The following is a 25,557-nucleotide window of genomic DNA, read 5'->3' as shown; positions in this document are numbered from 1 at the left end:
TCCAGCAGAAGCCTAACCAGTGACTTATAAAGGTATAGTGTAACTTTTTTGCTTTTGTACTTTATGCCTCTATTAATAAAGCCAAGGATCCCATATACTTTTTTAACAGCCTTTTCAATTTGTCCTGCCACCTTCAAAGATTTGTGTACATACATCCCCAGGTCTCTCTGTTCCCGTACCCCCTTTAAAATTGTACCATTTAGTTTATATTGCCTCTCCTTGTTCTTCCTACCAAAATGTGTCACTTCACACTTCTCAGCGTTAAATTTCTTCTGCAATCTGTCTGCCCATTTCACCAGTCTGTCTATGTCCTCCTGAAGTCTGTTACTATCCTTCTAATTGTTTATTACATTTCCAGGTTTTGTGTCATCTGCAACCTTCGAAATTATACCCTGTATACCCAAGTTCTGATCATTAATATATATCAAAAAGAACAGTGGTCCTAATACTGACCTCTGGAGAACACTACTGTGTACTTCCTTCCAGTTTGAAAAACAACTGTTCACCACTTCTCTCTGCTTTCTGTCCCTTAGCCAATTTTGAATCCACGCTGCCACTGTCCCTTTAATCCCATGGGTTTTAATTTTGCTTACAAGTCTATTATGTGGTACTTTATCAAATACCTTTTGAAAGTCCATATACACACCATCAACTGTACTACCCTCATCAACTCTCTCCGTTACTTCATCAAAGAACTCAATCAAGTTAGCCAAACAGACTTTTCCTTTAACAAATCCGTGCTGACTTTCATTTATTAGCCCATAATTTTCCAAATGCCAATTCATTTTCTCGCTTGACAGGATTCAATTGATTATCGCAAAACCTGCCATTACGGACCTTAACTTAGGTTTAAAGCGTTACCTCGGGAAGAGTAATCAATCAATCGCTCTGGATCAAGGTAGGGATTTCAAATAAAATCTGCACACACACATCAAGATTCATTTGTCTCACTAACCTTTTCTCTGCAGACTCTCAAAACCTTCAGTTGAAAGCTAACGAGGTAAATGTCACTGTTAAAATTATCCCAACGGCTTGAGTATTCTCACTTGCATGGATGAAAAGCGTTAGTTGTCTGACTGAATCCTTTGATCATTAATCTTTCTTTAGGATCAATGGTCAGAGCACCAACATTTTGTAGCAAAGTTTATCCATAATGTTGGATTTGATATGACTGTTTCCCACGACCTTTTCTGCTTTAGTGTTCGGGAAGAATATATATGTGGTGTGGTCTTCTGTAGTTGTAAGTAGATTAATAACGGAGACCGGGCGGGGGCGGGGGGGATTTTAACCCACCGTGCGAATGGGGCAGGGGGCCTTGAAAATGGAGCATTCAGCTTTACCGCTCCATGCCCGCTGAAATCGCCATTACTGAAGCTGAGGCGCCCACCAGAAGCAGGCAGGAGCCTCATAGATTTATGCAGATCAGGGTCTCATTACATTAATGGGGCCCCAGTTGCATTTTAACCTGGGCCTGAGCAGGGGAGCCATCGTGGCTTTCTCAGCATCTTAAGGCAGGTCAGCAGCTGTCGGAAAGGCGGAGGCACTCCAAAGTAAGTGGAAATCTTTCCTTTGCGGGGCGAGGCATAGCAGGAGTGCTCCTCCCAGGCTGCACAAGGAAACTGTGTCTCTCCCTTGTCCCAGATTTCCCGCTTTCCTCCCGCAAGACCTTCCCAAAAACCCCTCCACACCACTTACCTGCCTGTCAGCGAGCTTTCCTTTGGTACTGGCTGGCGTCCTTTGGCCGGCCCAAACCTCCGCTCCCACTCGCCAGCCAGCTGCTGCTTTCCAACCATTTAGGGCGGGCAGCTGACCATCAGCATGCAGATGAGGCCTGGGAGTTAAATTACCGTAAGTTTCAAACTGGGGATTAGTACTAGAGTCCAGGAGGACTAGAGAGGAGGACTAAGGTCGAGCAGTATTGGAAGGAAGGCTCGAGGGAAAGCCCGAGTGAAAGATACCCCAAATGGCAGTTGGCTTCATCTGGACCATCAGGCATCCTGCCCCCATCCCACTGTCAGCCAGTTCCTACCTTTTAAGCACAGTGTCCTATTATTTTGATTGTGGACTTATATAGGGCAAGATTTTAATATGCCAGTGGCATGTCAGCTGGTCGGGGGGGGGGGGCGGTGGGGGGGGGGGGGCGGTGGGGGGGGGTGCCGTCAATGGGCACGTGGGAAACACGAAAAAAAAATCCCGACCTTTCTCCACGCGATCGTCACCTAATTGATGACCCTTAATGTGGCTTCCGGGTTTGCCGTCTGAAAACTGCGCAGCGGGCAGACTGCGCACTTGCATGACGTGCTGTTAGCTGGAGTATTTTAAGGGCCATTGATACAATGGCTTCTGTTGGAGAAAGGAGCAATTGAACAGAATGGAGCAGCTCAGGAACAAGCCGGCACCAAAATTCAACGATGACTCACTCGAGGTGCTGCTGGCCAGGGTGAGGAGAAGGACTGAAACGTTCTACCCGACGGTCAGGAGGAGACGTCCTGCCTCTGCCACCAAGAGAGCCTGGCTCGAGGTGGCAGAGGAGGTGACCAGCAGTGGCAACATCTCTCACAGTTGGGTCCAGTGTAGGAAGCGCTTCAATGACCTAACCAGGTCAGCAGAAGTGAGAACACTTACTGATTCTGCTGCATTCTGTGGTGCATATCACATCACCCCCTCCCCCTCACACTCTGCCCTGCGAAGACTACTCCATCACATCACTCCTCGCACCCACTTAAAGCTCATCGTCAACTTACTTTCACTTTCTGAGCACTTCCTCACCTCCCCATTTATGAACCCACCACTACCTCTCACCCCAATCTTGATCCAATATGATGTATAAGTCTGATAGTCACCCTCTGATGCATCTATTTCATGGTCAGCCTCACCCAAAGCAATGTGTTCATCGGCTGACCACTTCACCCTCACTCACTCACATGTCTGTGCTTTTTCCCCTTGTAGGAGAAGAGAGCTCAGAATGCAAGGGAGTGGGTGAGCCACAACAAATAGTGGTCGTCACAGAGGCAGAGGAGGAGGCCCAGGAGATCAGCCGCGCCGTCGAGCGCCTGTCCCTCGGGGATGCCGAGACTGGCACCCCACAAACATCTGGTGACAGAACTTTAACATTCATCATGCACAACATGAATTGATGTTAAGAATGATTGACATGTTGAACACCTCAGTATGCTCATCTCAACATGACACATCTGTGATGATGCTTAATATTGCCTTCTGTTCTCTTCCAGGCCCTTCAACGACTGAAGTAATGGAAGAGGGCGATTCCTCAGAGGAGCTCCCAGCCTCTGAGGGCGCAGCGTCACATCTTAGTGAGCCATCCACCAGCACAGATACTCACAGCTCGGTGGGTCCCATTAGTCAGTTAGGTTGTCACCTGGTGAGTCACCATACACGTTGCACGAGCAGACACTGGTGACGTGGGCAGCTGTGGAGAGTCCGCGTCGATGGGCGCAATCCTCTCCGGGCTCTGCTCAGCTGGACGCAGATGCTGAACCGAGGGGGCCATACTTTAAAAGGAGAATGATCAAGGGACAGCAGCACATTTGTGAGATACTGGAACAGATGTCACACACACTCTTTACAATAGCGGAGAGGGACACAGTTAATTGCGGGAATGTCTGCGATGGAGGGAGGGCTAGCCTCCATCGACCTTCAAGCATGGCTCACAAATGAGTCCATTCAGGCCCTGACAACGGCCGTTCGGACACAGGGTGATCAACATTCTGCCGCCTTAAACAGGCAGACAGAAACTTTAGAAGTGCCCTTCCATGGCATCACACATATCCTCCAAACTGTTGTCTAGCAGGGTGGTAGGTATGATGTGGCCCTGGCCCAGGAGAGGGATGATGGCAAAAGGGGACATAGAAGTGGGGACGCCACTCAAAGCGCTCCCACGTCTCACCCGTTGCTGCACCCTCAAAGCTGCCTCCTCTCCAGGTGGCCGAGTCTGCCCCTGCACAGGTGCAGGTGGAGCAATCTTTGGCGGGGCCCTCACGGGCACCAAAACTCAGAGGGCGTAGACCCAAAGCATTTAAGCATTCAGGGCATGAACATGAGCAACCAGCCACTACCTCTACTGCAGCCACAAGGAGTGCACCATGTAGAAGTAGTAGGAAGCAAAAGGCTAAGGTTTTGTAATCACAAAGGGTATGCACAAGGGTGTTTGACAGAGTGTCATGTTTTTCATTTATATTTGGATTTTGTTCCATGCACATTAAATGTTATCATTCTCACCACCATTGCACGTCTTGCCCATTCTTGAGTCACCTTTGGTGAAAGTGCCTAATCATGTGCTTCATCATGAACGGCGAGCCTTGATGCCACCCAGTGGGTACGTTTACAGTGGGTGTATGTGTGGTTGTAGGACTGTATTGTGTGTGTGGGGGTGGGGGGGGGGGGGTGGGGGGTGGATCTGGTGTTGGAGGTGCTCGTTCCAGGTAGATTATCAAATGTGAGTGACTCCCTGGCATCATGAGCAGCCAGATGAGCCACTGCTGTGCCAATGCATTGCCCATCGTCGTCCTCCTCAATGTTGATGGCAGATGCGGATGCTTCATGAGGCCTCATGCACCGGTAACCCTCTCTGTTTCGCGATGTTATGCAGGACGCAACAGACGACTTTAATTCTACCTACTCTCGCTGGTGCATACTGAAGGGCTCCCTCACATCGTAACTGCATCTTGAGCAGTCCTATGGCATGTTCAGTGACAGACCTGGTGGTGATGTGACTGTCGTTGTACCGATGCTGTGCCTTGCTGGTGGGGTTTCTCAGAGGTGTCATGAGCCATGACTGCAGGGGGTATACCTTGTCTCCAAGAAGCCAGCCCTTAAGTCTGTTTGGTGCGTGGAAGAGGGCCGGGATGTTGGATTCTCCCAGAATGAAGGAATCATAGCAGCTGCCAGGGAATCTGGCCCACACATGAAGAAATCTTTTCCGGTGGTCGCAAACAAGCTGCGCATTGATGGAGTGATATCCCTTTCGGTTTATGAACAGTCCTGGCTCATGTGGAGGGCTTGGATTGCTACAATTGTGTGCAATCTATTACGTCCTGTACCCATGGGAAGCCAGCCAGAGAGTGGAAATCCTACTGCACTCTCAGTCTGGCTGATGTCGTTGATGGAGTGGGACGCCCTGCAAAACAAGCCATCTGTGACCTGTCGTATACACTTGTGAGCAGATGTCTGAGACACCCCGGCGATGTCACCAGTAGTGCCCTGGAAGGATCTGGAGGTGAAGAAGTTGAGGGCAGTGGTGACTTTAACTGCCACGGGCAGTGCGATACCACCAGGCCCAGTCGGGAGCAGCTCTGCATGAAGGAGCACACAGATGTCTGCAACCACCCGGCGACTCACTCTGAGCCTTCTTTGGCATTGGTCCTCAGAGAGGTCCAGGAAGCTCGGGCTTGGTCTGTCGACCCTCTCACGAGGGTAGTGCCTCCTGTGACGGGGCCCTCCGTTGTTCCCCCCTCTGCTCTTCTGCAGGTCCTTGTCTTGTGGAGCTGCAACTCCCAGAACTGCACGCCATGCCTGCCGTGGATGTGTCTCCTCCTCAGATGTACTGGTGAATGCAGCCATTGCACACCCCCCCCCCCCCATCCTGATGATGTCAGTTTAAGGGGGCCCAAAACATAGGTAAATATGTGTGAACACAAGAATTCTGAGTGTGAGCACAAAGAACTCCCAGCCAAAGGTTTGTCTGAGAGAACTGATTGCCCTGCTGCAAAAACTCACCTTTTATCCCCATCTATCAAACAGTGATTTAAATGGCCAAATGGCTGCCGGCTGCAACCCGCCTCTGTTTCCATAGTGTCTTTACACCACGGCAAACACGTTGAGGCAGGGTTAAAATCGTTTCCCTGCCTCAATACACAAAATATAAAATAGTTTAAGTGTCCTAATTGTGTATTTAAATATCATCCTGCCAGCTTTAATTGCCGGCGGGACTTCCAGTTTCTAGAACCGCACGCACTCAGATGCGTCTGGGTCGTATGCGTTTTTTTGACGGGTTGGAGCCAAGATTCGTTCCTGCTCCATAAAACCGTGATTTTGATGACCCGCCCCCAATGCACCCGGACTTGGGGGCTAAAATTGTGCCCATAGTCTTTAATAAGAACATAAGAAACAGAAGCAGGAGTAGGCCATACAGCCCCTCGAGCCTGCTCCACCATTCAGTAAGACCATGGGTGATCTTCCATCTCAACTCCACTTTCCCACCCGACCCCCATATCCCATGATTCCCTTCCTTCCAATACTGCTAATAAGCACATTTTTATAAGCAAACAAAAATGACTTCATGAACTGTGCAAAAGTTCATTGTTTATGCAATTTCCAAATTTTTATGGAAAAAAAGCCTGTCTTTCTCGAATGAGATTTTTTTTAAAAAACGGAACTTGAAGCCAAAACAAAGGGGAGGGACTTTTTGTGAATGACATGGGCAGTAGCCAATCAGGAGCAACCCACTAATTCAAATTCATTTTCCAGCTAAGTTTAAAAAAGTTGGAAAAACAAACGGAAATACTCTTCAACTTCTCCACTGCGAGAAATAAATCCATTCTCTATAAGCAATTTAAATATCAAGAAAAGAAAGCACAAGATGTGCTAATCACAAGTATTGTCTTAATTATCTGAGGTAACAATAGAAAAGGAGTAGATGTGGCTAGCAACTCCCTTCAACTGTTGTGGAGAAAGATATCTAGTCAAAGCCTAGGCTTTTGCTACAGACCTTGAAAGAAAAACTTTAATAAAGGTATCAAACGAAACAAAAAACAATTCCAATTGGTAAGTTTAATAATGTTACTGCCAGTTTTCTAGCTATTTCCCTTGCTTTGATTTGTATGTTCCCTCCCTCTTTAGCACTGATTTGCCTTGTTTTTCTTTGAGCCATATCAACAAAGCATGTTGGGAAAAGTGTGATGGAAAGTAAATGAAAGTTACAGGAAGTGTATGCTTTATGCAAGACTTTTAATATTACCGATAGACATAATAGCCCAATATTCCTGGTGGGCCACTGTGGTGCTGGTACTGTGGTAGGGCGAAACTTCTGCCTACCAGTCTTCTCTGGCACTGATACCATCCCATATCCCAGGGACAGGATCAATAGTATAGAGGGGCTAGGCCTCACACCATTTATAGCACTCCCTGGGGTGTGTCCGCACCATGTGGGGCTGGGAATTTTGAAGTCGCACTTTGCCGCTCCAGTGGGGGGACCATTCTCACCTTAAAAGGGATTTTCTTAAAAAATAAACTATACTTCTTGTAGTTGCCCCTCTCCCAGACATCAATTACCACGGGGAAATTGACTTCTAAACAACTGCTGGACCCCCCTCTATCTACCAGGATTCAGTCCAGACATGCAGGCTTAGAGTTTGGTGGGAAAATTGATGCAGAATTGGTGGAATTTAGAACGTCTGACATCATCCTCCCAGTCCCGCTTCTTCTAGTGTCAACACCACAAAAGGGACAATTTCCATCGGAAACTTCAAGACATGCGAAGAAAGGATTTCATCCCAAAATTGCCTCCACCCTCCCCGCCTAGATTGCATGAAAAATATCTGCCAAATTAGAGTAATTTTGGAGCTAGCATCTTAAGTATGTCAAAATGTATACACAGGGTAAACAAGTGTCTGGAACTTGCTTGCTCATTGTCGACTGGATAAAATAGACTTAAAACAGTTAAAAGTATTTCAAAGTGTGAAGTACAACTGATGATTCATATGTTGTATTTAGATTACTGTGGTACAGCAGGCAGACATAATGCAGATCAGCTCACAGCACATCATACAACTGACGTAACATCATTTCATTATCGTAGCTACTCATCAGCAAAACCATTAACATTCTGAAGTTTTTATTCAATCCATTACCCCAGTAATTGAGCTCTTTCAGAAGAGCAGTATGTGTTATAAGAGCACTGAACAAGCTAATCTCTGGGTGCCAATTCATCACTTGGAGTTGTCTTTATGCTTTAAGACAAATAAAGGCAATTATGAAAGGGTTTGATAGGGAAAACATAGAGAAAATATTTCCACTTGTGGGGAGACCAGAACGAGGGGCCATAAATATAAAATAGTCACTAACAAATCCAATAAAGAATTCAGGAGAAACTTCTTTACCCAGAGAGTGGTAAGAATGTGGAACTCCAAAGAGTAGTTGAAGCGAATAGCATAGGTGCATTCTAGGGGAAGCTAGATAAGCACGAGGGAGATAGGAATAGAAGGATATGCCGATATGGTTATATGAAGTAGGGAGGGAGGAAGGAGGCTCACGTGGAGCATAAACACCGGCATGGACCTGTTGGGCTGAATGGCCTGTTTCTGTGCTGTAAATTCTATGTAAGATGACTGGACTTTTTGAGAAAGTGCTACAGATAAAAACACTGTCCATGACTGTAAAATTAATCAGAGATTGTTAGGATCCATGATAGTCTCCTCAATATGAGTTGAAGGAAAGTCTGGGGAAGTTCTCTTTGTTCAAAGCACTCACCCATTTTATATTTTAAAAACATGTACCTATCACAATCTTGAATGGTATTTTATAACGTGCAGAGAACCAGCAAGTTGGGCCGTCCTCCCTGCATGACTGCTCCATGATATCACTGACAGAACCACCGTGTGCAGCCCAGAGTGGCTCCATTGAAAACAAGAGGATGTGACTTTGGACTCGATGGAGAGGTGACTCTAAGCTGTGCAACCTTGGATAACCATGTGATTGGTCAAGTGTGCGGGGCTATCAAGCCAGCAGCATTAAGCCATTGATCTTTGGCCAGTCCGAAAGCACACCCGTGCTGCTTCCAATTGAGCCTGTTTGGGATGTGAGCGGCAGCTCCCCATTGATAATGCCATGAAGTGGGCTTGCAGAGAGGGAGATCGTCATGGTGGCTTCATCTGCAGCTCAAGATTTTCAAAATTCTATAGAATCTGGAATGGTTCCTGCAGATTGGAGGGTGGCAAATGTAACCCCACTATTTAAGAAAGGAGGGAGAGAGAAAACAGGGAACTACAGACCTATTATCCTGACATCAGTAGTCGGGAAAAGGCTAGACTCTATTATAAAGGGTGGGATAACAGGACACTTAGAAAATAATAATAAGATTTGGCAGCATGGATTTATGAAAGGGAAATCATGATTGACAAACCTATTGGAATTCTTTGAGGATGTAACTAGTAGAATAGACAAGGAAGAACCAGTGGATGTGGTGTATTTGGATTTTGAGAAGGCTTTCGATAAGGTCCCACACAGGAGGTTGGTGAACAAAGTTAGAGCACGTGGAATCGAGGGTAATATACTGGCTTGAATTGAGAATTGGTTAACAGAAAACAGAGAGTAGGAATGAACAGGTCTTTTTCAGGTTGGCAGACTGTGACTAGTGGGGTACCGCAGGGATCGGTGCTTGGGCCCCAGCTATTCACAATCTATATCAATGGTTTGGATGAGGGGACCAAAGGTAATATTTCCAAGTTTGCTGATGACACAAAACTAGGTGGGAATGTTGAGTTGTGAGGAGAATGCAAAGATGCTTCAAGGGGATATAGACAGGCTAAGTGAGTGGGCAAGAACATGACAGATGGAATATAATGTGGAAAAATGTGAAGTTATCCACTTTGGTAGGAAAAACAGAAATGCAGAGTATTTTTTAAAATGGTGAGAGATTGGGAAATGTTGATGTTTAAAGGGACCTGGGTGTCCTTATACATGAGTCACTGAAAGCTAACTTGCAGGTGCAGCAAGCAATTAGGAAGGCAAATGGTATTTTGGCCTTTATTACAAGAGGATTTGAGTACAGGAGTAAAGATGTCTTACTGAAATTATATAGGGCCTTGGTGAGACCACACCTGGAGTATTGTGTACAAATTTGGTCTCCTTACCTAAGAAAGGATATACTTGCCATAGAGGGAGTGCAACGAAGGTTCACCAGACTGATTCCTGGGATGGCGGGATTGTTGTATGGGGAGAGATTGAGTAGACTAGGCCTGTATTCTCTAGAGTTTAGAAGAATGAGAGGTGATCTCATTGAAACATACAAAATTCTTATAGGGCGCCACAGGATAGATGTAGGGAGGATGTTTCCCCTGGCTGGGGAGTCTAGAACCAGGGGTCACAGTCTCAGAATAAGGGGTAGGCCATTTAGGACTGAGATGAGGAGAAATTTCTTCACTCAGAGGGTGGTGAATCTTTGGAATTCTCTACCCCAGAGGGCTGTGGAGGCTCAGTCATTGAGTAGATTCAAAACAGAGATCGATAGATTTCTAGATATTAAGGGCATCAAGGGATATGGGGATAGTGCAGGAAAATGGCGTTGAGGTAGAAGATCAGCCATGATCATGTTGAATGGCGGAGCAGGCTCGAGGGGCTGGATGGCCTACTCCTGCTCCAATTTCTTATGTTCTCACGTTCTTATTTAATAAGTATACATTCCTCCATCAGAAAATGGGGATGTACATTAAAAAAAAAGTAATTTCTTTCTCTTTCAAGGAGCTGCTTTGAAACAGTGTGTACCAATTTTTTATATCGCAGTACAAATAATAAAGAGCAGGTACTTTCTTCATAATCTTATATTGAGCCAATCAGGCATAATGTTGCTGCATAGTGGAGATTAGATTTATTTTCCCATGCTGCTTCAGCTTGGTTTTTCAGTTTCAAAGGAACATTGAAAGGTGTCAACTGTGGCTCAGTAGAAGCATTCTCGCCTCTGAGTCAGAAGGTCATGGGTTCAAGTCCACTCGAGAGACTTGAGCACAAAATCCAGGCCGACACTCCATTGCAGTGCTGAGGGAGTGCTGCACTGTCCGAGGTGCTGTCTTTCGGATGAAATGTTAAACCGAGGCCCCGTCTGCCCTCTTGTGTGGATGTAAAATTTTGAAGAAGAGCAGGGGAGTTCTCCCCGGTGTCCTGGTTAATATTTATTCCTCAACCAACACACTAAAACAGATTACCTGGTCATTATCAAATTGTTGCTTATGGGAACTTGCTGTGTGCAAATTGGCTGCCACGTTTCTTACATTACAACAGAGACTGCACTTCAAAAAGTACTTCATTGGCTGTAAAGCACTTTGGGATGTCCTGTGATCGTGAAAGGCACTATATAAATGCAAGTCTTTCTTTCTATGAGATAGCACTGAAGAACATGCTTAAAAAAAACTGCAAATAACTTTGAAATTTGTCCATTTCTGGGCTTTGATCCTCTCTTCTGTCATGTCATGCTAACCTGAATATTAAAACCTGAGAATGGTAGTGAAAGATATAAACCCAAATAGCTAAACAGAAAATTTTATACATTATAAAATTACGTATTTAGGATCAGAACTCCCAGACTCCACACAATCTCAGGGTTATCATTACTTCATAAATTATTTTGGTTTCACACTTGTAGTTTACGAGGTCGGCAAATTACTTTGATTGCTTAAAAGATTCACGGTGTAGTTCTGAGCCATCTGTTATTTATTATATACATATCAAAATTTTGTGGATCTTTATATAATAATAAATAAGATATATTACCGAATTTCCGGTGAATTGCTCACTGTAAGTTGGAGGATACAGAACAGGACAATTAATACCATGTTACACACATTGTATTGTGTAAAGTTATTGATCTACTGTGGTATTGCTCGTGGACATGAATTGGGGGGGGGGGGGGAATCTGTCTCACTCCTCCAGTAATTGTCTCTTACCTTGTCTTTCATTTTCTAATTTCTCATGCCCCCCTCTCTCTGTCTTTGTTTGACTTCCATTCTTTCTGTCTCTCTTTTTCTATCTAAGACTACCACATATTTTGTTGTCTTTTCTGTGTATCTCATGGATTTATTTCAGGCTTTGTCACTCGTGTGTAAATCTCTCAATTTCTTTGTCTCCTTTCTTCCATATATCATTGAATATCAGACTGCCTCAAAGTCAGAAGGTTGTGGGTTCAAGCCTTACTACTGACCTGTAGTGCAAAAGTAGGCTGATGTGTCAGTGTAGTATTGAGGAAGTTCTTTATAGTCAGAGGTGACATCTTCGGATGAAATGTTAAACTAAGTCACTCTGCCATTATAGATAAAGAAAACCAGCGAGTTCTCTTGGCTGACATTCCTCCTTCAACCAACACCACTAAACATTGATTAACCTGGCCCTTTATTTAATTTGCTGTTTATGGAGCCTCTCTGTGTCAAGATTTGCTGTTTGTAAACCCACCATTCTTTTGTATCGATGAAAAACTCTCCACGGACAAGTAAAATGGGATTTCTGGATTTGGGCATCCCTAGCAAGGCCAGTATTTATTGCCAATCCCTAGTTGCCCTTGAGAAAGCTGGTAGTGAGATGCCTTCTTGATGTCTTCTTGAACCATTGCAGTCCATGTGGTCCGAAGTGCCGTCAGGTAAGGAGTTCCAGGATTTTGACCCAGTAACGAAGAAGGAACAGCAATATATGTCTAAGTCGAGATGGTGTGTGACTTGGAGGGGAATGTGTTCCCATGCACCTTCTACCCTTAACCTTCTAGATGTTGGAGCTGAAGATTATCATGAAACATGTAAAGAATGAGTTGTGAGAGGGTCCATTGCTTTTCTTTCCAATTGTTATTAAAACTGTGCTTGTCTTTTTTGGATCCCATAGGAGCGAAATTGAGCGATTTGATTGATGAGATTTATGGTGGTTGCTGGTTAATGATCGATCATGTTTCCTACCTGATCAATGAATGGAACTGATTTTCAGTTGACTGGAATAGTTACGTGACCCCGAGATATGGGGTTAGGGTGGGAAAGTGGAGTTGAGGTTGATGATCAGCCATGAATGGTGGAGGAGGCTCGAGGGACCATATGGCCTACTCCTGCTCCTATTTCTTATGGAACATCCAGTTGGTTCGCAATCACCACAGTTAACCTTAACAAATAGTTGTTAATGAAGTCACTCGCTAACTTTTAGTCCATGGGTGTGGGATTCCTTTGAAGTGTAATGCTTTTGAGAGGTTTGATGCTTTGGACACATGCTAAATGCAAGGCTATTCATTAAGTATACAGATGCTTTTTATCAACCAAAAGGGTTATGGTAGGGTAGTGGTTATGCTCCTGGACTAATAATCCAGAAAATGTGAGTTCAAATTGCACCACAGCAGTTTGAGAATTTGAATTCAGTTTAAACAAAATCTGGAAATCAAAAGCTGGTATCAGTAAAAGTGACCATGAAGCTATTGGATTGATTCACTAATTTCCTTTAGGGAAGGAAACCTGCCGACCTTACCCGGTCTGCCCTCTATGTGGTCCAGTCCCACACCAATGTGGTTGACTCTGAATTGCCTTCTGAAGTGACCTAGCAAGCCACTTAGTTGTATCAGGCCGTTACAAAGAATACCACATAGACTGCAGCGGTTCAAGAAGACGGCCCACCACCATCTTCTCAGGGCAACAAGAGATCGGCAATAAATGCTGGCCTTGTCGGAAATGGCCACATCCCGAGAATTAATTTTCAAAAATTGATGATGGCCCCAGAATTTCCTCAGAGCCATTGCCTTAACTTCACCAGAAAGTGCGGCAGAAACCCTGCGGTTAGCAACCTCTTCTCTACCCTCTTGTTGCCAGGTTGCATAAGGACTTAGTAAATATACACAGATTTAAAACAAAGTACACAGGCCTTATAATGTAATGTGAATCCACTGAGGTGAATGTTATCTCTAATTCTGCCTGTGTTTATAATGTAACAGGTGGGATGCAAGATTGCTGTCATGTTGTTTCTCTATTTCTTGGCTACAAACTACTACTGGATCCTTGTGGAAGGCCTTTATTTGCATTGTCTTATACTGATGGCCTTCCTGTCAGACAGAAAATATCTATGGAGTTTTACCTTCATTGGATGGGGTAAGGCACTAAAATCTTCCTTTAAAAAATAAAAGACATCCAAAAGCAAAGAAGCAGGCTGCAGGTGATGAAGATATTTTCATGCAATAGTACCATCCCTCTGATTTCTCCTGTCTCCCTTTAGTAACTGATTCCCACTTGGCACAGCTGAAACCTCACCATGCCAAAGAGTGTGGATGCAGACCATGGTGTAGCATGTCAGTGCTCTAATTTTAGTGGATACCAGTTGGAAGGCTTGATTTTTCCTATTTTAGGTTTTGTAAAACAAAAGGTAACTTCTCACCAAGACCACCAATACATGAGATAGTCTCCAATAAATCCAATAAGTAATTCAGGAGAAACTTCTTTACCCAGAGAGTGTTTAGAATGTGGAACCTGCTACCACATGATGAGGTTGAGGTGAATAGCATAGGTGCATTTAAGGGGAAGCAAGATAAGCACATGAGGGAGAAAGGAATAGAAGGACATGCTGATAGGGTGAGATGAAATAAGGTGGGAGAATGCTCGTGTGGTGCACAAAAACACCGGCATTGGGCTGAATGGCCTGTTTCTGTGCTGTGAATTCCATATAATATCTGGTTGGAGAGAGAGGAAATAAATCCATTTTCCCCAACAGTCTAATGTTGGAAAATGTCCAATCTTAAACAAGAGGTAAGTACGATGAATGTCCCAGTCTGATCTCCCCAGTGCTCGCACCTGTTTTTGGATGGGGGAGGGGAGGAGAAGATAAGGGGGATATATTTAATTTCTCTGGGGGTCCAGTTGGGAGATTTGTCTGAGTTGCTCACCAGTCTGATGGGGGGGATGGCGGGAAGAAGAGGATTATATATCAGAGTTCAATAGCTATCCCGAGAGACTTATGATCAGCACACCAGCTTGTCCCATTAGCGTGAAGCAGAGCTGAAATCAAGACTCCAAATTGATTCGAAATGTTCATCCCTAATCTACGGTGGTGATAGTTTTACAAATGATGTGGCCACGAAATTCTGATTTATCTGACTGCGAAAAGTTTCAAAAGAAAAACACGCAATTCTGTATTTTGTAGAATTATCAGATTTTGTTCAAATCTCTCAAAGTTATATTCAATTTACTATCATAATACATACAGTAACAGCAAGCTTAAAAACAGGGCCATATTTCAAAAGGACACAGGTTGAATGGTATACCATATGCCTTGAGAAATCATTAGAAACATAGTCAAATATCCTCCAATATAAACTAGGTGGCCTGTTTCCATTCCAGGAGTTCCAGCAGTCTTTGTTGCGGCTTGGGCCATTGTTAGAGCAATGTTGGCTGATGAAAGGTGAGAAAAATAATTTTTCCATCTGATTACTATTCTAAAAACTTTTGGTAAAATAGTAAGTGTCAGTAAGATATCTGCACAATTTCGTATGCTGCTCCTCATGGTCGCCATTGCCTGGAGAAAATCTGGTACCAACATTACTATTTGTCACCACTAGGGGTGATATTACCATCTCCTACTCTTGTAATTTATGACACTCAATACTGGCCAAAAAACCCCAGATGAGGCACATTTTTCAGAACACAGGGCTTCAAAATACTGTCCCATTAATTATTGGTAAGGCCAGTGTTTATGAATAGGATTGCCACCTGACTGTTTATTTTATATATAAAAACACTAATTTGCCAATTAAAAATGGTCAACTTGCAAATATGAGTATTTTGAAAAACCTGCTGGGGAGGTCAAAAACCAGATAACGAATTTACTCATGAATAACCTGGTGAAGCACAGCTACCCTTTAAAATATAAGTTCAGTGAGATCCTAATTAGACTGCTGCTGCTGATATTTAAGAAGGGACTGCTTGTGTTGTTTCTCATTAACAGCCCTTTGAAATATTTAAACTAAAGTTTCCAATAAAAGTGATGACAATTTCCTGTTGGATTTACATGAAGTGACATTTGCATTCTTATACACTTCTCTAAATGTTACCCACTCAGTTAATGCAAACTATATTATCTCAAGAGGAATAGGACATACCTCATAGGGGGCGAACTTTCAACATAAACTACTCCTCATCTATGCCAGTTTAAAAACTCCTTCCACTTGATGGGCTTAATATTGTTACTTTTCAGCACTGTGAAATCTGCCATATTGTGCCTTGTTACCATCAGCTGCAATCAGTTATAAGCATGCCAGTAACAGCAATCTAGCAGATGATCATCCAGGATGCCTGGCTAGATATCGATTGGGAATACAGTGAGCCAGAGAAAAATGCACTAGTACTCCGATGGATGTCAATCTGCATTGTGGGGAAAAAAGAACTTGTGCAAGTGCAGACACTAATTTGCCCAGTCTATGTGCAGATGAGGGGGAGGGGAGAGGGGGAGAGGGGGAGAGGCAATTGTCTGTAGAAATTGTGTATGTTTGAATAAAAGAGGGAGGAAGATGATTGAGCACGAAATGGTTGATATGAGGATGAGTGGACTCCTTATTGCTCTGATGCCTCAATCCAACTCTCGATATTTTCTCTAGTTCAACTACAAGTTAGGATCTGGTGAGTGAAAGACTAGTAAAAGCCTTTTGCTGCATTATAAAGAAAGCCAGACAGCTATCAGAAAATGAGACTAAAAATAAGAAACAAAGGATTAAAGTTTTAGTTGTATTAAAATAATTTTTTCTTTCTTTCTGTGGCAAAGGTGCTGGGATCTAAACGTGGGCAACTTTAATTGGATTTATCAAACACCAATTCTCATGGCTATTGTGGTAAGTGTTCACTGAATATATTTTGAAGATTTCCTGATACAGTTTTGACTGATCAAAAGACTAGCAGAGTAAAATAGCTAAATTTTGAAATTTTGCAAAATCAGCAATATAGATTTATTTTAAAGTTTTGCATAAAAATAATTCAAAGCTACTCTACTAGGATATCTGTGATGGGATTCCAGCTATTCTTCAGACAGTACTCTGACCACGACACATGCTGGAGTTAGCCGGACCAGGTTTATTCAAAGTTTGCTGTCTTGCCCATTGTAACAACAAAAAGGAAATACAATTAACATATAAAATGTTAAGGGCAAAATCAAGCAATTGTTTTTAAAGAATAGCATTTATAGAGCATTGCTCTATTAAAGGATAGCAATATAGGATTCAGATCCAATCAATCTTTGCACAATCAGCTGACAGAAATGTGGATAGTTCTGTGTGTATGAGGAAACAAGAACTACTTGGCTGTTCTGGTTTAACACTGGTACTATGCAGTAAAGTGCAAAATAGTTTATTTTTAAGGTTTCTTGGTATGGAGTGTACTGAAATATAATGTTCTTTGGAGCATAATGTGCAACAAAGATGTTAAAGGTCAATGAACATTATTACAGGAGAAAAAGAACGTATCTGATGAAGAAAGAACAAAATAACTGAACACCTGTTAGCTATAAACATTATTTTCAGCAAGCTTTATTTTGTTGAATTCATATCTCTATCTTGCTGTAATAAGAATTTCAAACTTTCACTGACAAATAACTCCATTCATGTCACTTGCTTCTATCCCAGTTATCTGACACACAGCTTTCTGGCACTTGCTGTTTAGCCACCTTAACAATCTCAGAACTGCGGTGAACTGTTCTTCTGCATTGTGCCATACAAAAATGATGGAATGTACTGTGATTTTTTTTTAAGAATTGCTTTTGATTGCTGAATTATGCTGCAAGATGAAGTATAAGTGAATAGCTCATTGCAAGAAATGTATCAACATATCATTGAGCTGGTGTAAGAGGTGATGATAAAGTATTCTAGCACACTAATATTCCAGGCAATTATATTTGATCTTCTATTTCACTACAGTTGCTCCAGGACCCAAGTTTAACATTTCTTCTATGCAATAGTATCTGGGGTTTCCATAGCAACAAACTATCTTTGAACAGAGTCACTTGCAGTTCTGAAGTGAGCACGCAGATTTAAAAAAACACTAAAAAAATCTGAAAACCTAACCTTAGAATAAATAAAAACAATTGAAGAAGATACACTGAAGAAGTTAAGTACAACTTACACCACCCATTGTTATATGATTTTATTATAACTTGTGAACCTATTTTGTTACAACTTTTGAACCTAACTAATGCAGAGATGTGCGAAGTGATACATTTTGGCAGGAAAAATGAGGAGAGGCAATATAAACTAAATGGTACAATTCTAAAGGGAGTGCAGGAACAGAAAGACCTGGGGGTATGTATGCACAAATCTTTGAAGGTGGCAGAACAAGTTGAGAAGCTGGTTAAAAAAGCGTATGGGATCCTGGGCTTTATAAATAGAGGCATAGAGTACAAAAGCAAGGAAGTTATGTTGATCCTTTATAAAACACTGGTTTGGCTGCAACTGGAGTTTTGTGTCCAATTCTGGGCACCGCACTTTAGGAAGGATGTGAAGGCCTTAGAGCGGGTGCAGAAAAGATTAACTAGAATGGTTCCAGGGATGAAGGACTTCAGTTACATGGATAGACTGGAGAAGCTGGGGTTGTTCTCCTTAGAGCAGAGATGGTTAAGAGAAGATTTGATAAGTGTTCAAAATCATGAAGGGTTCAGATAAAGTAAATAAAGAGAAACTGTTCCCATTGGCGGAAGGGTCAAGAACCAGAGGACACAGATTTAAGGTGACTGTTTCTTTTGCCAAAAGCGACGAGAATTTTTGTTTTAACGCAACGAGTAGTTATGATCTGGAATGCGCTGCCTGAGAGGGTGGTGGAAGCAGATTCAATTGTGGCTTTCAAAAAGGAATTGGATAAATACTTGAAGGGAAATAATTTGCAGGGCAACAGGGCAAGAGCGGGGGAATGGAACTAACTGGATTGTTCTTACAAAGAGCCAGCACCGGCTCGATGGGCTGAATGGCCTCCTCTGAGCTGTAACCATTGTATAATTTTCATTCTTTCTTTTTCATAAAAATGAATGCACAGTGAATTGAAACAATTGGGTAGATTTTTAACTTGCCGCTTGGGTGTAAAACTGGCGTAGTGGATCAGTCACCTGTTATTGAAATCGCCCAACTTCCATTTCCATTGATTTCAAAATCAGGGGGTTTACTATAACGGGTGGCTGATCCAGAACATCAGTTTACACCAAGATGGAAAGTTGAAAATCTACCTCAATATGTCATCTGTACATGTAGAGCCCATTGGCAAGGTTCCACTGTAACCCAGCCAAATAAAACATAAGCAGTAAAGTTGAGGGTGTATGCTGCTCCCTCCAACATTCGTAAAAATATAAATATCTATGATGGAGCGATAGATTTCTTGGCATAGTTGTAATATGGTTGCTGTGGTAATACTATATATACATAAAAATTGAGGGAGGACACGCTGTGAAGCAATTCTGTGCTAACTGGTTGGCACTCATCTCACTTGGTTCTTGAGACTGTGGAGGCCAGATCATGTCACATCACAGAGATTCTGGAGGTCAGTTTGAAACCGAAAGAAAGGCTTTACTGGATGGAAGGGAGAGGAGATGCAAAGAGAGCTTTCATGAGGCTAGGAGAGGCTTTCAGAGGACATGGTGAAATTATGTAAAAGTTCAGATTTATTTTTACACCAAAGACAGAAGAAATTGTATGAAAAAGTGACAGTTGCATGAGTTCTTATCTTTTACATTTATATTTTGAATGATTTTTAGGTTTATTAAGAGGTTTTTGTTTTCCAATCTTCATACTATTCCCTTGGAGAATAGTAGTGGAAAGATTTGCAGGCTAATTAACAATGAAGTGAACATTCCTTCCATGGCTGTAACCATCTTTATACCAGCTGATAGGGTAGTTTGTCAGTTCTATACGGCAGGAGGGTTTTATGGGCTCGCACAACCCATTCGATGAGAGAGGGATCACTCACACCCATCCAACACTAATATCCTGCTCGATGTCAATCCAGAATTCAGAGCTAGAGCTCTAGTCTCTACTCGCCGGGATTGTCTGGAGTGGAGTTCGAACCCTGCACCTTCTGACTCAGAGGCAAGAATGTTACCACTAAGCCAAAGGCTCGCTCACTTTACAATTAAACGCCTTCAGTGCTAGGGAATGAAACACTTGGCTACAGGTACTGGCATCAAACACTCCCACGTCAATTATAGTTCTGGCCAAGTGAAGAGTAAAAGGCCTTCTCTTGTGCTTCAACCCCAAACTCAAAACTCACTCACCAGTTTGAGCTGTTCTGTTTTTCACATTTGCGATGTTGTAGCTGTCTGAATGAATGTTGCTAATTCAGTGCCATTTGTATTGACATTTTTTTTATTCTTGGAATGTTGCCTAGTAAGAACTGTATTAACACTGTCCAATTTAACTTCATACAGCATCCTTACTAGCCTTACAACTAGTAGAGGGCCCTTTATTCCCATCAGTTATGACTGAATTTGAATCTAGTCTGCTAATCCATTGCACCAACCAGTTCCTCATTTCAGCTGTTTTGAAGGAACTCGCTGCCAGCACATTCATAACTACTGCAAATAGTCCTGTGAATTTCTATCCTACAGATGTTGTACCATGGCTACAAAGACAGGACTGTGCTACATGTAACAATACACACTAATTTGGCTGTAATTCGATTGCAAAACATAGTAATCAATCAATGCACAAAGATAAAGGCTTCTTAACTACTTAAGAAGGATTGATTGTTACAGTGTCACATTTAAAACATTATTCATTTCTGTCTCAAATTTTTCAGGTAAATTTTATCTTGTTTGTAAATATTGTTCGGGTTCTGGCTACCAAGCTTCGAGAGACAAATGCTGGCCGATATGATGCAAGAAAGCAGTACAGGTAACAATGGATAATAAGATGCAGTGGCAATCTATTGTTAAATTTGCATGAAAGATGATCGGTTTCTATTTAATGTCTAACTATGCGATATTATCATTTTCTAGTTGCATTATTTTCAACGTTGAAATTTCTTGGACAAATGAATGTCACTAACATTCAAGTATAAGAAGTTATCCATTAATGTACATTTTTGTTAGGTATATTTTAGACATATTTAATGATGGAGTAATTGGAAGTGGTAATGTGCTTTGGAACATCCAGTTTATACTGAATAAATAACATTGGTGAAAGAAGCTGAAAGACCCTCCCATATCAATAATATTAAAAATCTGACATCTGCATGCACTTCCTGTCTCAACTTTTTCCATTATAAATTCCAACATCTACCTTTATAAAAGAAGCTGCTCATGTAAACTTGTCATACTGTAACTACAGCATTGGGACCAGTTCTGGGGCAGGAGGGACTTGTTCAAGGGTTGCACCTCAACAGAGCTAGGACCAATGTCCCTGCGGGGGGGTTCACTCGTGTAGTCAATTTTGACACTCTATTCAGTGTTCAAGACTGATACCATAATGGTTAATAGCCATATGACTTTATTTAGCACAAGAAACGATATATTACAGTATTTATGCAGTAGTTTATAAAGCACAATTGAGAATTACTTTACCCCATTGCTCTTTGGGTAGAGGCCGCGACTCCATTCCACGTTCCCTCATACACGTACTCTCAATCTCATTTACCCGCTAGGTACTTTCTTTTCTGTCCTCTACAACAAGGGCTCTTCTTTATAGTAGAAATGATGCCTGATAATTGACAGGCATTACCCCATTCAGGTTACTTTTCCTTGTCTCTTAATTACTCAATGGGCCAATGGGGACCTGCCAACAGTGGTCCCTGGGCTGGTGATGTTCACCTAGCCATGGGTTACCTCCTTCTCAGTTGGAGATCTTTAATCTCTCTTTGTTTAACTTAGTTGCAGACCCTAAAGTTGATAAATCACCCTAAAGGTATGTCTTGTCCGAAAGTGATGACATACCTACCTAGTTTCAGCATTCCAGCATGTCTGGTCAGTGAGGAATTGCCCATATGTTCTTCCCTTAGTTTCTAACAACAAGATTCTAATGGCTTTTGTTACCAGCAGTTGCAGTAAGTTAATTTTAAAGCATTCCATATTATTGTACAGTACCGTCAACTAAAGATTTAGCTAATTAACCCTTTTCAAACCTAGTTCCCCTAATTACCTTTTAAAATGTAATGGTGATAACGGAGACCTAGCTCAAAAAAGGGAAGGATTGAGTACTAAATGTTCCTGGATACTAGGTGTTCAGGAAAAATAGGGAAGGAAAAAAAGCAATGGGACGGCAAGGCAGTATTGATGAAGGAGAATATTGCAGCGCTGGAGAGAGAGGATATCCTTGAGGGATCAAGGACAGCATCTATTTGGTTAGAGTTAATAAACAATAGAGGTGCCATTACACAACTGGGTGTATTCTATAGGCTACCAACTAGTGGAAAGGATATAGAAGAGCAAATTTACAGGGAAATTACAGAGAGGTGCAAGAACTATAGAGTAGTGATAATGGGGGACTTCAACTATCCTAATATAGACTAGGATAGTAATAGTGTAAAGAGCAAAGAGGGGGATGAATTTCTGAAGTGTGTTCAGGAGAACTTTCTTGATCAGTATGTTTCCGGCCCAGCGAGGAAGGGGGCATTGCTGGATCTGGTTCTGGGGAAAGTGGTGGGTCAAGTGGAGTAAATATCATTGGGGGAACATTTAGGGATCAGTGATCATAGTATCATAAGGTTTAGATTAGTTATGGAAAAGGACAAGGAGTAATCTGGAGTAAAAATACTTAATTGGAGGACCACCAATTTCAGTGGATTGAGAACGGATCTGGCCCGGGTAAATTGGAATCAAAGATTGGCAGGCAAAACTGTAATTGAACAATGGGTGGCCTTTAAGGAGGAGATGGTTCGGGTGGGGAAGCTTTAGAAATGATAATCCGAGACAAAATTAATAGTCACTTGGACAAGTGTGGATTAATAAAGGAAAGCCAGCACAGATTTGTTAAAGGCAAATCGTGTTTAACTAACTTGATTGATTTTGTTGATGAGGTAACAGAGAGGGTTGATGAGGGCAATGCGGTTGATGTTTAGATAAAGTAAATAAAGAGAAACTGTTCCCATTGGCGGAAGGGTCGAGAACCAGAGGACACAGATTTAAGGTGATTGGCAAAAGAACCAAAGGCTTCATGAGGAAGAACTTTTTTATGCAGTGAGTGGTTACGATCTGGTATGTGCTGCCTGAAAGGGTGGTGGAAGCAGATAAATACTCGAAGGAAAAAAATTTGCATGGCTACAGGGAAAGAGCGGGGCAATGAGAATAGGTGGATTGCTCTTACAAAGAGCCGGCACGGGCTCGATGGTTCGAATGGCCTCCTTCTGTGCTCTAACCGTTCTATGATTCTACACCCTCCTGCCAGAAGCGGCTCTGCAGGGCCTCAGGTTTGTGTCTGGCAGCTCCTCAGCTTGTACTACAGAAATACTCCTATACTCCAACTAGCACTGCTGAAAGGTTTCTGAATTACATTAAGTTTTGCTATTTAACTATATGAATAATATCAAATAAAGTATATTTCTAAAAATAAGGATAGATTGCATGACTTTGAAATGGGAACCAATTATCCCCTGCCTTATAAATCTACTTTACCTTAGGACTATACCTGATCTTGATTTACCATGTGAAATGAAATGAGAGATTGACTAATATATATTAGTTGATTTATGAATAAGAGAAACTCAGCTCTATTTACCAAAAAATGGGTATAATTCAGAGCTTTGTGGAGTGGTAGGAATGCAGGCTCAACCCTCTGACAGCACGCCAAAGATCAGGAGTTCATTAGGTGAAATTGATTTGAAGGGCAATCACAAGCAGACAAAGGATATTGAGAGTGGCTCAGGATCAGCATCGATAGAGGAGCGGGAGCAAGTAGCTTGCCTGTCTCTTCTGGGGAAGCGTACACGGTGCCAACAGAGGGGACAGAAATGAGAAACTGAGACAGGGTCAACAGAAAAAAAAAATTAAGTAATGTCTTTATTTAAAAAAGCAACCCTATCCCAAACATTGTAAAGTTTGTAGGTGCTGCACTGTGAAAAATTCAGCTGGTAACATTGCACATTGTGATCTTGAGAGGAGCCCAATTCTGATTCCCTGTCTGCAGTGTTCTCTGGATAAGATCATATCATCAACGAACTGGGTTCTGGTGCAGCAGTTTGGAGCTTTACTTAGGACTGTGATTTACAATGGAGTGAGAAAAAAAAATCGATGTCCGCTACATAGGGAATCCCAGCTGGAGTATTGTGTTCAATTCTGGGCACCACATTTTAGGAAGGATGTCAAGGCCCTAGAGAGGGTGGAGAGGAGATTTACGAGAATTGTACCAGGGATGAGGGACTTCAGTTTCATGGAGAGACTAGAGAAACTGGGGTTGTTCTCCTTAAACCAGAAAAGGTTAAGAGGAGATTTGATACAGGTGTTCAAAATCATGAAGGGTTTTGATAGAGTAAATAAGGAGAAACTGTTTCCAGTGGCAGAAGGTGACTAACCAAAGGACACAGATTTACGGTATTAACAAAAGAACCAGAAGTGACAGGAGGAAAAAAAAATTTACACAGTGAGTTTTTATGATTTGAAATGCACTGCCTGAAAGGGTGGTGGAAGCAGATTCAATAATAACTTTCAAAAGGGAATTGGATAAATATTTGAAGTGGAAAAAATTGCAGGGCAATGGGGTAAGAGCAGGGGAGTCGGACTAACTGGATAGCTCTTTCAAAGAGCTGGCACAGGCACGATAGACTGAATAGCCTCCTATGCTGTATCATTCTGATAAGATTGTACAGGACCAGAAAGGATCACTGTGGTCCATGTGGACAGTCCCACCAGAAACAAAAAATTGAGTTTATTAAACTTCAAGCTAAAAGTCTCATTTTTTCATAATCTGTCCCATCGGAACACTTTCTAAATATTTAACAATGTTCTTAATTATTTTGACTGTTTATCTAATTTCAGGTGCTTGATACATTTATTACCTTTCTTTCTACTTTACTGCATACTCCTTCTCCTCTCTTCAAACATTCATATTTTTAAAACAAATGAATTGATTCGTTAGAATTTTTGACCAGAGACTTGCAGTCTGCCATCGTTCACTCCAATGGGATGCCACTGCGTTAGTGATTTCTTGAAAGTCCGCATCAGTCACATCTCACTGTTCCTTTCATGCTTGATATATATTTAAAAGCACTTGCTCTACTCTTGTTTCCAATGCTTGCATTACCTGCATCCTATGATTTCTTGTGCTCTGCACATAATGTTTTTCAACATTTAACATAGTGAATGCACAAGGCTAAAAGCTTAAAAATATAATCACAAATGCTAAGTTTTTCATATGCAGTTGCTTGGCAACAACCAAGAATATCAGTGTATCATAGCATGATCTAACTTAGACATCTGGTTTCAAAATGTTAAAATGAATGGAGATCTGTTCTATACACACACAAAACCCAGCAAAGCATGACAACAGTTTGCAAACACCTCCACAATCTCGCTCAGGCAGTAATTAATTGCCTGCAATGAATAATTGACCAAGCCTACATTCTTGAAATCACTGAGTGTTGGTTGTCGAAACTAAGTGCCAGCTCTTTAAATGTCGAGGTATGCCATTTACTTTCTTGACCACACGACAGCCTGCAAAGGCATTTGCAATACAATGGATTCTCAGTCCCTCTTAAGACATTTATTTGATTTTGTTGACTACAAGTTGTCATTTGCTCCCAATTGTTATTCTAAAGTTAATCCCGTTCCTGAAACTAAAACTGAACAAATTCCAACATTTCGGACCATTCTGTCTCCACTCACCTGTATAAAGAAAGAATGTGTGTTATTGATGGGACTTTTTATGTC

General features: G+C 42.2%; 1 protein-coding gene across 1 annotated transcript in view; it reads left to right on the top strand.

The window, feature by feature from the left end:
• The window catches only part of LOC137323357 (parathyroid hormone 2 receptor-like), a 71,317-nt gene that overhangs the window by 34,150 nt on the left and 11,610 nt on the right, over window positions 1-25,557 (top strand). Inside the window, exons 7-10 of the mRNA XM_067986844.1 lie at window positions 13,682-13,835; window positions 15,078-15,138; window positions 16,495-16,561; window positions 20,499-20,593. Of these exons, the coding sequence (XP_067842945.1) occupies window positions 13,682-13,835; window positions 15,078-15,138; window positions 16,495-16,561; window positions 20,499-20,593 (377 nt within the window). The remainder of the gene's footprint in view (window positions 1-13,681; window positions 13,836-15,077; window positions 15,139-16,494; window positions 16,562-20,498; window positions 20,594-25,557) is intronic.

The sequence above is a fragment of the Heptranchias perlo genome, chromosome 7 (genome assembly GCF_035084215.1).
Source record: "Heptranchias perlo isolate sHepPer1 chromosome 7, sHepPer1.hap1, whole genome shotgun sequence".
In the NCBI taxonomy this organism is placed as follows: Eukaryota; Metazoa; Chordata; class Chondrichthyes; order Hexanchiformes; family Hexanchidae; genus Heptranchias; species Heptranchias perlo.
Note: the sequence above shows the minus strand (reverse complement) of the source record. Positions and strands in the feature narration are given on the sequence as shown.